Below are 14,383 nucleotides of genomic sequence, written 5' to 3'. Positions count from 1 at the left end.
ACACGTTAAATAGAGAGACTGCTGTCTGCAGTCTGAGATAATTTAAACATGAAAATCAATTATATTAAGTAATTGCATACTTTCTGGAGTTCGTGCAAACGGATCTCCACTGTCCCTTGTGTAGAAGTTGAACCCTCCCCGACAGTATCGACGGCCCATCCACGAGACGAATGTTCGGCCATTGCTTTGTTTTCGTCTCAGGTTCTTCGGTGCTCGTGAACGTTATACTTCTGTCTTTGTCGCCCTGAAATAGAAAAGTAGAGCTAATCTTTAATTCAAGAGCAAACAGTTTTTAACTAATCGAAAATGACTCATCACATTCTTAGAAATCAACCGTACCTAAATGAAAAAGATCGGAAAAAATTGTAGTGACGAAGAGTGAAAGTTTTTGCACTTTTTATGCGATGTTTAGTTACCTTTGACTAATCTATCGCGTAATCTAGATAAAATCGTATTACATAAATCCGTCGACAAAAAAAGTAAATCCAATAATTCGACTATTTGAATCGAGAGTTACCTACATAACACACGACTTATTGGTTACTGCTCTCGCTCGTCTAGAGAACTAACAAAATGATGCAAAAAGCTACAAAGGACGTGCAGCAAAGTTTACTTTAGATTTTAATAACCGTAACTCGGTTGCATAACTCTTTAGATAGTTCAGTCCATCCGTTGTGCACGTCCGGCTATTCGCGATTATTTGCGATTCGTATCGCCCCTGTTCGCAACAAATTGGGGTCTTGCAGCAAGACTCTTGCGGAAAGACATTGTTTTTAAAAGGATTTCGACATTTTGTCCAATACGTTACAAAATGCAATTCACGGAAAAACATGCAGCCGGTACCCCACAGCGGTACCCTAACCCGACCCTGCCTTATCAAGTAAATTATCAAATTGTCAAAGCAGTTTAGGCAAAAGAAATGAAAGTATCCACAACTCAGAGACCAAGTTAAGAAGTAAAAATTCAAATACTTATAAAATTATCATCAGATTGAAATAATTTATAAAAGTATTGAAATAATTTATGGACATAATCCTCATGATCCGAGCGTCTAAACTCTAAACACATTGGGCAGCGGACACTATTGACGTAGCCACACCGATGCGCCCTTGCACTTCACACTTCCTGCCTTTTTACCGTCCCCATTCATATCGTCACGAGCGGCCGAACCCGCTTGCTAAATAATACCTTTATGGAACGGTTGTTTCGAAATAAGTAGCAATTTATATCAGGCATCCATTAAAACCTAATAAGATCACAGTCTGAAAGCTAGTAAGAACGGGTTACGGGACTTAAAAGGTGGGTAAGAAAGGAAGTAGCTTTAATTTTTGGCATAGAAGAAACGGTAAGAGGACACCGGACAAGAGTCAAGACACGAAAATCAGACATCCTACTTTTGGATGCATAATTTTGTTAAGTAGGAGTGTGGAGTAGTCTAACTATGGTTTCAAAAAATCCACTTCACTCTGCTCGTCACGCGATATGCTATGGAAATAATGCCATAATGCATTCTAAAATCCATGACGCCATCAGAAAATTATAATATAGTTTCCTAATTATACACTCAATTGTCAACAAAAGCTACGGATTTCTTAATCTATATAATATCTAACATGGTTAATGGTATTACCAGGCTCCAGTAATTAATTGTCAAAACATCGAGAAAGTCAAAGTTTAGATATATTATGAATCAGCTTTAAATAATAGCACACATTATGAGTTTATTTGATCAGGCAATAAACAATTATTTTTATATTTAATATTTATATTACTCATCTAATCAGTAAATTATATTTTACATGCAAATAAGATAAAATTATTTAACTCGCATCTTTGTTTTGATATCAAGAAGGAAATTAATCACGTTTTTCGGAATTTCATACAGCTCTAGATCCGGTTGTGAAATGTTAATTATTAAGCTCCAATTATAATTTTTGCCTTATGGCAGACAGATTTTACTTTCACATTGTCAGGAAATATTTGCCACTCTGATTTTGCACACTGGTAATGTTTGTTGACAAGTGCTTCTAGATTGTTAAAAACCTGTCTTACAACCTAGTTTCACGCTTCTAGTATTGCTTCTCGTATTGGCAAAAGACCAAAAGCCTTCCGAACAAACCTTACCTGCCTGACCAATTCCTACTTGTCACGCTTATCACATGCCCCGATTGGAAAATGGAAGATAAGAGTGTTCGTAACGGTGGGTAAATGGCCGGCAACAGTTATCGCCGGTTGCTTGTTAAAACTATAAATACGTTACGAAGGCTGTGAGGACTGAGGACGTATTAAGGACAAGAGCCTCATGACTCATCTCACATCACGTTGGTTCAAAGTATTTTATATTGAGCAATATGAAATTCTTCGCTTTCTTATTCAATGGAAATAAAGAAAATAATAATGAATCAACTTGAAATAAAAGAAGAGAAGATATTAAGTGAAATAAATTGATTTCCAATTTTTAGGGTTCCGTACCTCAAAAGGAAAAAACGGAACCCTTATAGGATCACTTTGTTGTCCGTCTGTCCGTCCGTCCGTCTGTCAAGACCCTTTTTCTCAGGAACGCGTGGAGGTATGAAGCTGAAATTTATATCAATTACTCAAGTCTACTGTCCCTTGAAGCTGTGAAAAAATCAAACTTCTAAGCCAACGCAATCAAAAGATACAGCCGTTTATGCCGCAAATTTTCGACACTTGCAAGGGAATCAAAACCTACAGGGTGCTTCCCGTGAACTCAGAATCTTGAAATTTGGTACGAAGCAACGTCTTATAGCATAGATAAAGGAAAAATTACGAAAACCATAAATTTTTAGTTACATCACATAATATATTTTTTTTAATAATTTTAAACTTACTACCCATTTCCTCATAAACGCGTAGAGGTATTAAATTGAAATTCATACCAAATACTCAGGTCTATAATACCTTTAAGCTGTAACAAAATCAAACTTCTATGTCAACGCAATCAAAAGAAACAGCAATTTAAGCTGCATATTTTGAAACTCGCAAGTACTCGCAAGGGAATCAAAACCTAAAGGGTACTTCCAGTCGACCTAGAATCTTGAAATTTGGCATGAAGCAACGTTTTATAGCACATATAAAGGAAAAATTCCGAAAACCTTAAATTTTGTTATGAATTTCATTTTGCAATAAAAATACCATAGTTATGACTCGATTGTCGTAATGAACGAACTTTGTAAACCTTGCAGGTTTGTACGGAACCCTCGGTGCGCGAGTCCGACTCGCACTTGGCCGGTTTTTTTAATATAATAATAAAAAGAATAAAAAGTCCAGTCGTCATGGACTTAAAGTAGATTAAGATATAAACTGTTAACCTTGATAGGTGAAGAAATTTAATAACAAAATCGGCAGAAAAGGTTATGGGCGAAAAGCCCACCAGACGGCCGTCATAAATCATAATTATTGAATTGGTGTAAAATAAATAACAATAAATTTTTGCTGTCATGTAGGATTTGTTAATGTACCGTACTGATATTAGTATTGAACCGTAATCGTCAACCGTACTGAAAGTAACGTACTGAAATTAGACTTAGAATAAAGTCACGAGGGGTAAGAGTGTGTTATTCGTTTAAAATAATCTATAGCTGTACAGTGAACGACTGTGGGATATTCAAAGCTTACATAAATTATATCGACCTTGAACATAACCATGTTAGTCCGAAAAATTTGGACAGAAAAGTTATCAACAAAGCTTATTTATTACAGCTCATTTATGAAATCCTTTCTTTAGTCTTTACCGGAAGCAATTTACGGAGGCATCTTGATGGGAAAGTGCAGTTTGATGAAAACACATACGTATCCCGTTACGTCTAATCTCCGTTGTACGTTATTAATAAGCTTCGTGGATATGTAAAAAATGAAGACATATATTAATAATAAATATAAGTCATAGAAGACAATTTTAAAAGGGGTAAGTACATATAAAACAACAATGTAAAGACGCCATAGACCGGAGCGTATTATCCATAATTCATATGTCACCATAGTCCATACATGGAAATCCTAAAACAAGACATAACAACCAATTAAAAAGACGCTTCATGACGATGACGGTTGATGCCAAGACAAAAATTCCACGCGTGTAGCGTACACCTGCATACCATAGGACATTAACGACCGATGTGCGTAAAGACATCCGGTGCGAACAATGCCCAGAGTTCAGACCCCCCCGTACGCTACACGGAATATCAAATTAGAGGCACTGTTCACGGCCTGTGAGTTTGAAATAAAAATATCTGTTTGTAGTTAATAATCGTGGAAAGATGCAAATAACAGTTCGTGTCTGTACAGCTGATGGCATAATCAAATTTGCTATAAGTGCATGTAAGAATAAAAAAACTTTTAAAATAACCGTTTCCTAAAATTCATTGCAACTTCCAAGTCGCAGCAACTACTTTTTCGAAAGTTACGTAAATAGTCGTGATTGCTTTTAATGAGAGAATTATTGTAAATGCAAACAGTACTTCCTATTTTAAAATGCTTCGTGGTTTAAGCACAATGGATCGGTTTGCGAAATCTCCAGGAAACCTATTCAATTTTTTTGGTCTCCAAATTCTAATACAGAATGCAATATGCATACAATTGCAATATGGGCCATCGCAGTCAACTTCCTTGCACAACTCACTAATATCTCATTTCAGTTCAGACACCTGACCTACCCAGACTCATAGGGCCTGTTTTACAATCTCCTGGTAAATGGGAGCTTTAATAATAGAAGGCTTATTGGCAAGTTTTGTCTTCCTCCTCCTACGATATATAAACAAATCTACAAAAATCTCCCAGATAAGGTAATTATAATTTAATACAACATTGCGAAACAGTCAAATACTGTGGCGTTTTCCGGCGAACATGCTCTTCTTTACGCAACCAAGATCGAAGATACCAATAAAACAGTAAGAAGAAAGGATAGAACAGCGTTGACAATTAAAATAACACGACGTTTGTCACGCTTTTCAGTTACAAGCAGACCGAAACGATCAGTATCTTTGCACCAAATGTTTATGAACCGAACCACTATTGTCACAGACGTTTCCATTGTTTGGGCTGCTTGAGTGCCAAAAGAATTGAGATACCTTGGCATCTTATCTTCAAGCATCGTAAAGCGCTGTTAGACTTGAACTTGAAACTTTACAAGTCACAAATGGAAACTTTACCATTTGTGGTAACGATGTAAGACGTTCGATCAATACGGTCTCAACTCTCAAGTGGTGACCTGTAGAACGTTTTTAAATTTTACCAAATTTTATGTATGCTTGAGAAGATGCTTGCATACTCAGGATAGTGTGAATCATGTGTGAATATAAGTAGTAAAAGAAGTGGCAATTTTTTGCACTAGTACTTGTACTTCATTATATTATTATCATGAATCTGTCCGATCGATAGGCTTACGTCAGTGAACGACCAAGAACCGTTTCGGGTTTATGTTTCGCGTGTGATAATGAATTCTAAATGATTTTGTGCTAGCACAAGGTCACTACCAATTTCGAGAAACGGGTTTAAAAAGTTTCACTAGTATTTTGTTTCAGTCGTATTGTAATTCCGACCTCGTATTTAATGGGTGTTTACTGCTCCAGGTTATTTTATTTATTAATTCCACAGAAAAATATGGGTGATATTACTGTCAATGATGCCTATCTTGAAAGCTAACTTTAACTAAGTCTTTGACTGTTATATAAATATTTTAATAAATAGCACAATCACTTTTGGAACATGGAAGTTGGAAGATAAACACGTGACTTATGCATATCATTTGAAATGAACGCATTCAAGGGAGGATGAAATATACCAGATGCACCAGATTATAGATAAACAGACATCGTTCTCGTTTTATTGCACTCAAGACCGACGACGGCAACATTTCAGATTCTGTGTAAGTTAAATCGAAAGCTTTTCAAAATGCCCTTACTATGACTGCAAAGTGCAAGTGCGGCTAGAAATCTCTAAATAGTATAAAACAAAGTCGCTTTCCGCTGTCTGTATGTATGTGTGTATGTATGCTTAGATCTTTAAAACTACTCAACGGATTTTGATGCAGTTTTTTTTAATAGATTGAGTGTTTCAATAGGAAGGTTTATATGTATAACATATGCATAATATGGTAGAGAAACACTGATAATTTTAGAGGTTTCTAATGTTATGTCGTAAATAAATTCATTTTTTTGCGTTTATATTGCAAACGCTGGCTAAACCCTACGAGATAGATCAAAATAATGTACTACAGTATTGTACACCTTAATAAGGTAAACAAAAAAGTCCGCGATGGTATATGTCTATTTCTTAGGGATAACTCACAATAGCCATTTTTGTTCTTTACTTTTTACGAAAAATAATGGCTTATTTACGAAGCGATTTTAACAATTTACAACATTAACCCTTATCCAAATAAACATGTTTGGAAGCTAAGACATTAAATGTAGATTATAATTGTCTTTTACACTATACAATTTCGATGTGCCTGAAGTTCCGAACGTTCAAGTGAACGAATTAGCTACAAAACAAAAACAACTTATCTTGTGTATCAAAATATAATATGCATCATAGTGAGATAAGGGGACACTTTTAGAGGGTGCAAATGTTATTTCTAACTCAAAAAATAGTCACCCCTAAAACCCACCCTTATAATTCCAAGTCGCTTTTCTTCCACCCCACAGTGATTGAAAATTCTAAAAAAATTCATGCTAGTATACTTATAGATCCTTCATACGATGGTAATATTTTCAACTTGCGGACTCACCCCTAAAACTTACCCTTAAAATTCAAAGTCGATTTTCTCCCATACCACAGTGATTGTAAATTCTAAAAAAATTCATGCTAGTATACTTATAGATCCTACATACGATGGTAATATTTTCAACTTGCGGACTCACCCCTAAAACTTACCCTTAAAATTCAAAGTCGATTTTCTCCCATACCACAGTGATTGAAAATTCTGAAAAAATTCATGCTAGTATACTTATAGATCCTACATACGATGGTAATATTTTCAACTTGCGGACTCACCCCTAAAACTTACCCTTAAAATTCAAAGTCGATTTTCTCCCACACCACAGTGATTGAAAATTCTAAAAAAATTCATGCTAGTATATTTTAAGATCCTACATACGATGGTAATATTTTCAACTTGCGGACTCACCCCTAAAACTGACCCTTAAAATTCAAAGTCGATTTTCTCCCACACCACAGTGATTGAAAATTCTAAAAAAATTCATGTTAGTATACTTATAGATCCTACATACGATGGTAATATTTTCAACTTGCGGACTCACCCCTAAAACTTACCCTTAAAATTCAAAGTCGATTTTCTCCCATACCACAGTGATTGAAAATTCTGAAAAAATTCATGCTAGTATACTTATAGATCCTACATACGATGGTAATATTTTCAACTTGCGGACTCACCCCTAAAACTTACCCTTAAAATTCAAAGTCGATTTTCTCCCACACCACAGTGATTGAAAATTCTAAAAAAATTCATGCTAGTATACTTATAGATCCTTCATACGATGGTAATATTTGCAACTTGCGGACTCACCCCTAAAACTTACCCTTAAAATTGAAAGTCGATTTTCTCCCATACCACAGTGATTGAAAATTCTGAAAAAATTCATGCTAGTATACTTATAGATCCTACATACGATGGTAATATTTTCAACTTGCGGACTCACCCCTAAAAATTACCCTTAAAATTCAAAGTCGATTTTCTCCCACACCACAGTGATTGAAAATTCTAAAAAAATTCATGCTAGTATATTTTAAGATCCTACATACGATGGTAATATTTTCAACTTGCGGACTCACCCCTAAAAATTACCCTTAAAATTCAAAGTCGATTTTCTCCCACACCACAGTGATTGAAAATTCTAAAAAAATTCATGCTAGTATATTTTAAGATCCTACATACGATGGTAATATTTTCAACTTGCGGACTCACCCCTAAAACTGACCCTTAAAATTCAAAGTCGATTTTCTCCCACACCACAGTGATTGAAAATTCTAAAAAAATTCATGCTAGTATAGTTATAGATCCTACATACGATGGTAATATTTTCAACTTGCGGACTCACCCCTAAAAATTACCCTTAAAATTCAAAGTCGATTTTCTCCCACACCACAGTGATTGAAAATTCTAAAAAAATTCATGCTAGTATATTTTAAGATCCTACATACGATGGTAATATTTTCAACTTGCGGACTCACCCCTAAAACTGACCCTTAAAATTCAAAGTCGATTTTCTCCCACACCACAGTGATTGAAAATTCTAAAAAAAATTCATGCTAGTCTGCTTATAAATCCTACATACGATGGTAATATTTTCAACTTGCGGACTCACCCCTAAAAATTACCCTTAAAATTCAAAGTCGATTTTCTCCCACACCACAGTGATTGTAAATTCTAAAAAAATTCATGCTAGTATATTTTAAGATCCTACATACGATGGTAATATTTTCAACTTGCGGACTCACCCCTAAAACTTACCCGTAAAATTCAAAGTCGATTTTCTCCCACAACACAGTGATTGAAAATTCTAAAAAAAATTCATGCTAGTCTGCTTATAAATCCTACATACGATGGTAATATTTTCAACTTGCGGACTCACCCCTAAAACTTACCATTAAAATTCATAGTCGATTTTCTCCCACACCACAATGATTGAAAATTCTAAAAAAATTCATGCTAGTAAACTTATAGATTCTACATACCATGGTCATATTTTCAACTTGCGGACTCACCCCTAAAACTTACCCTTAAAATTCAAAGTCGATTTTCTCCCACAACACAGTGATTGAAAATATAAAAGCGTTACGTCACAGATGGTGATGGAAGCTCGACCATCTGTGACGTAACGCTTTGAGATATTTCGAGACATTGTGGTTTTTTTCTTGGTTTAATTTATTTAAAATGCATAAACCCACAGCAAAAAAAGTTTCTCTCGCAGAAGTAATAGCTACACTAATTAAAGATATAGAAAACATCGACGGTGTGTCGTTTTCATCGATTGCTAAAGGATCTCTGTGTCATTCGGTAAGTATACATTTATCAGTCCTCTTTTTCGTATTTTATTTCATTGGAAGTAATAATATAAGTTTAAATAATAGATGCCTTATAGTTCAGTTTAACAGGGCAGTTCCATGTAAAAGTCTACCATAAACTAAAAAAATTAATACCTACCCAATTTCGGTATTAAAAATACTTACCCTTACTTAGGATCTATAAGTATACTAGCATGAATTTTTTTAGAATTTTCAATCACTGTGTTGTGGGAGAAAAACGACTTTGAATTTTAAGGGTAAGTTTTAGGGGTGAGTCCGCAAGTTGAAAATATTACCAACGTATGTAGGATCTACAAGTATACTAGCATGAATTTTTTCAGAATTTTCAATCACTGTGGTGTGGGAGAAAATCGACTTTGAATTTTAAGGGTAAGTTTTAGGGGTGAGTCCGCAAGTTGAAAATATTACCATCGTATGTAGGATCTATAAGTATACTAGCATGAATTTTTTCAGAATTTTCAATCACTGTGGTATGGGAGAAAATCGACTTTCAATTTTAAGGGTAAGTTTTAGGGGTGAGTCCGCAAGTTGAAAATATTACCATCGTATGAAGGATCTATAAGTATACTAGCATGAATTTTTTTAGAATTTCCAATCACTGTGGTGTGGGAGAAAATCGACTTTGAATTTTAAGGATAAGTTTTAGGGGTGAGTCCGCAAGTTGAAAATATTAACATCGTATGTAGGATCTATAAGTATACTAGCATGAATTTTTTCAGAATTTTCAATCACTGTGGTATGGGAGAAAATCGACTTTGAATTTTAAGGGTAAGTTTTAGGGGTGAGTCCGCAAGTTGAAAATATTACCATCGTATGTAGGATCTATAAGTATACTAGCATGAATTTTTTTAGAATTTTCAATCACTGTGGTATGGGAGAAAATCGACTTTGAATTTTAAGGGTAAGTTTTAGGGGTGAGTGCGCAAGTTGAAAATATTACCATCGTATGTAGGATCTATAAGTATACTAGCATGAATTTTTTTAGAATTTTCAATCACTGTGGTGTGGGAAAAAATCGACTTTGAATTTTAAGGGTAAGTTTTAGGGGTGAGTCCGCAAGTTGAAAATATGACCATCGTATGAAGGATCTATAAGTATACTAGCATGAATTTTTTTAGAATTTTCAATCACTGTGGTGTGGGAGAAAATCGACTTTGAATTTTAAGGGTAAGTTTTAGGGGTGAGTCCGCAAGTTGAAAATATTACCATCGTATGTAGGATCTATAAGTATACTAGCATGAATTTTTTCAGAATTTTCAATCACTGTGGTATGGGAGAAAATCGACTTTGAATTTTAAGGGTAAGTTTTAGGGGTGAGTCCGCAAGTTGAAAATATTACCATCGTATGTAGGATCTATAAGTATACTAGCATGAATTTTTTTAGAATTTACAATCACTGTGGTATGGGAGAAAATCGACTTTGAATTTTAAGGGTAAGTTTTAGGGGTGAGTCCGCAAGTTGAAAATATTACCATCGTATGTAGGATCTATAAGTATACTGGCATGAATTTTTTCAGAATTTTCAATCACTGTGGTATGGGAGAAAATCGACTTTCAATTTTAAGGGTAAGTTTTAGGGGTGAGTCCGCAAGTTGAAAATATTACCATCGTATGAAGGATCTATAAGTATACTAGCATGAATTTTTTTAGAATTTTCAATCACTGTGGTGTGGGAGAAAATCGACTTTGAATTTTAAGGGTAAGTTTTAGGGGTGAGTCCGCAAGTTGAAAATATTACCATCGTATGAAGGATCTATAAGTATACTAGCATGAATTTTTTTAGAATTTTCAATCACTGTGGTGTGGGAGAAAATCGACTTTGAATTTTAAGGGTAAGTTTTAGGGGTGAGTCCGCAAGTTGAAAATATTACCATCGTATGTAGGATCTATAAGTATACTAGCATGATTTTTTTTAGAATTTTCAATCACTGTGGTGTGGGAGAAAATCGACTTTGAATTTTAAGGGTAAGTTTTAGGGGTGAGTCCGCAAGTTGAAAATATTACCATCGTATGTAGGATCTATAAATATACTAGCATGAATTTTTTTAGAATTTTCAATCACTGTGGGGTGGCAGAAAAGCGACTTGGAATTATAAGGGTGGGTTTTAGGGGTGACTATTTTTTGAGTTAGAAATAACATTTGCACCCTCTAAAAGTGTCCCCTTATCTCACTATGATGCATATTATATTTTGATACACAAGATAAGTTGTTTTTGTTTTGTAGCTAATTCGTTCACTTGAACGTTCGGAACTTCAGGCACATCAATTTCGATCAATACTTTAGAAGTTTTCAAACGTATAAACTTACGCGGAATCAAAAAATATGTCACGCGGCGGCGGCCGAGGGACATAGCGGTTACGGCGGAACCGGCCGGGGGCTCTCATAAGCTTCGGGCTTATGTTATTGTAGTAGATAGTGTATTTCGTCATTGTGTGGTTGTGCAGACGGTAACGCAGAGGAGCAACCACAGCGCTTTCTTTCAGATATTTATTGTTTCTGGTTCTTTGGTTTCTGAATTGTCGATAAAAATATATTTGACTTGGTTAGAAAAACGGACTTTTGTTTTTGCTTTGCGATTGGGTTATTTGTTGCTTTGTGGGTATTACTATACGATCATGCCTGGAAGACGTCGTCGTTCGAACATAGGTCGTAGTACAGTGAATGCCAAAAGAGCACGTTCAGCAAGAGATGAAGAATCGTCAACGGAACGTGAGACTCGCCTCAGCCAGAATAGTGATAGAAATCGGATACAGAGAGAAAGAGAATCGTCTGTAGAGCGTGAGGCTCGCCTCAGTCGGAAAAATGATAGAATTCGGATACAGAGAGAAAGAGAATCGTCTGTAGAGCGTGAGGCTCGCCTCAGTCGGAAAAATGATAGAATTCGGATACAGAGAGAAAGAGAATCGTCTGTAGAGCGTGAGGCTCGCCTCAGCCAGAATAGTGATAGAAATCGAATACAGAGAGAAAGAGAATCGTCTGTTGAGCGTGAGGCTCGCCTCAGCCAGAATAGTGATAGAAATCGAATACAGAGAGAAAGAGAATCATCTGTAGAGCATGAGGCTCGCCTCAGCCAGGATAGGGATAGGCATCGAATACAGAGAGCAAGAAAATCATCCGCACAGACACATAGCAACACCGAACAAAACGAACAACCAAACAGCCACAGACCCGAGAGAGTAACTAATTCATGGGTAAATAAAGAAAATTCTGCCAATTTTTGCGAAACTTTTATCGTTTACGCAGCACAATAGGAAAAATCACCCGATTTTGAAACATTCTTCATTGGTGCTCCGCTTCTATTGGTCTTAGCGTGATAATATATTATAGGCTACATCCTACTAATATTATAAAGGCGAAAGTTTGTTTGGATGTATGGATGTGTGGATGTATGGATGTTTGTTACTCTTTCACGCAAAAACTACTGAACGGATTTTAATGAAACTTTACAATAATATAGCTTATACTGATGTATGTATATTATTCGGATGAATAACACATAGGCTACAATTTTAACCGACTTTCAAAATGGGGGAGGTGTTATGTTCGTTTTCTTATATTCAACGATTACTCCGCCGTATGTTACCCGATTTTTATATCCACAAAAGTGGTGATCTGATGAAGGATCGAGGGAACTCCTCAAAACTTATAGGGAAACGAGTGGTGACTTCGGTTTCGTGAGAAGTATTCTAAGCATATGCTACCAACAAGTAAAAGTTTGCACCGAGATATACCTGGTATACCGTGGTTCGGAAGGTGCTGAGAGAACTCCTGATTCTTTATAGATACAAGTTTGGGAGTTTCGGCGTTGTTTTAAGAACAGGAACCATATGCTACTATGCAAATTACATTCATCATCATCATCATCATCATCACTACCATATTATACCATTTCATAGTCTTTTAGATCGAGACTCGAGTTTGTCAAGTGATAATTAAAAAAAAATCTTTATTTTATTTCTAAAAATAGTTTGACTATAGGCTATATTATATAATATAATAACACGCTAAGACTAATACGACCAAAGAAACTCAGGAAAATGCGGGAAAAACGGGGAAAATATTTTTTATGGGAAAATGTACGGTTTCTGTAAAATTCCTAATTTACGCGGGCGAAGCCGCGCGGGACATCTAGTTTTTAATATAAGTACATTATATAAACCTTGGAATTAATTTAGAAAACAAGACATTAGCGAACGTTATTGCGAATGTTGTCATAAGAGTAAAGAACATGCCCTTGTAGCTTAGCGTATAATATTTTAATGGAGCCTTATCAAGAGAATTACTTATTCTTGATAGAGTCATGTTACCCATTGCCCGTACTGGAAAAACATCGAGTTAAACTAAGGATTGCATTCTCATCAGTCGTTAAATTCAGTCCATTCTTAAATTAACCCATCAATCCGGCTGCGATACCCACCATGGAGGTGTTAAATGTTAAGGCGGGGATTAATCTCAAACCTTGCACACAACCAAAGACCAAGCGTATAAGCATCGCAATAAGATTCATTTTAGCTTAGCATAAAACTCCAGTTACTCGGGCGGAACTTCTCTATTTTTCATGTTTTTTTTAAATATCTTTGGAAATAAACATTAAATCCCACGAAAAAACCGTTGCAGATTCTAATTCATGTCATAAACATCAGTCAACAATGGATGTAGGTGGTAGGTGACTGGTCTGGCTAAGCTTATTAAATCGCCTTTGTTTAAAGTTGCGTGGTATATAGGCTAGATTCCGGATAATTGTTGCAATTTATTGTTTTTCATACAACAATCACAGCGATTGTAATCAACAGTGAATAGAATTTAATTAAGTTGTGCCTGTTTTGTCTATTGAGCAAAACCTACATCCTGTCTGTTAGTATGTTTTACAGGACTTTACAAAAACCCACAGAACAAGGCTACAAAAATATTGGATTACACGTTGGGTGAACATGAGTTATGACTAAGCAGTTGCCATAACTAAGTAGTTATTTTATAATATCTTTAAAGTCTTATGCTAATGGTTGTAATGGTTAAACGATCCATGAAGGCCACGTCTGGTTCAACCACCTTCAGCAAATGAATTGCACAAGTTGTTCGCTGGAGCACCGCAACCTACTTTACAGTCAAAGGTGCAATTGTGCACCGCAATATATTTGCATACTTGATATTGCCCGCGACTTCGTTTATGGCGCGGGAACCATGGGCGTACCCAGGTTCTGGGCCAGGGGGGGGGGGGCAAAATACCCAGGTCTGGGCCAGGAGGGGGCAAATCAGATTTTTTATAAGCTAGGAGTTTATAAAGAATAAAAAAAATATAATTTTTAGTTGTGT

General features: G+C 35.7%; 1 protein-coding gene across 2 annotated transcripts in view; it reads right to left on the bottom strand.

Moving 5' to 3' along the window:
- The window catches only part of LOC121739918 (protein bark beetle), a 50,194-nt gene that overhangs the window by 17,294 nt on the left and 18,517 nt on the right, over positions 1–14,383 (bottom strand). For both annotated transcript variants that reach the window (XM_042132529.1, XM_042132530.1), the window contains exon 2: positions 81–244. In XM_042132529.1, coding sequence (XP_041988463.1) covers positions 81–244 — 164 coding nt within the window. The remainder of the gene's footprint in view (positions 1–80; positions 245–14,383) is intronic.

This window comes from Aricia agestis, chromosome 2, assembly GCF_905147365.1.
Source record: "Aricia agestis chromosome 2, ilAriAges1.1, whole genome shotgun sequence".
Classification (NCBI taxonomy): Eukaryota; Metazoa; Arthropoda; class Insecta; order Lepidoptera; family Lycaenidae; genus Aricia; species Aricia agestis.
The sequence above is the reverse complement of the archived record's forward strand: the minus strand, read 5'-3'. Positions and strand labels throughout refer to the sequence as shown.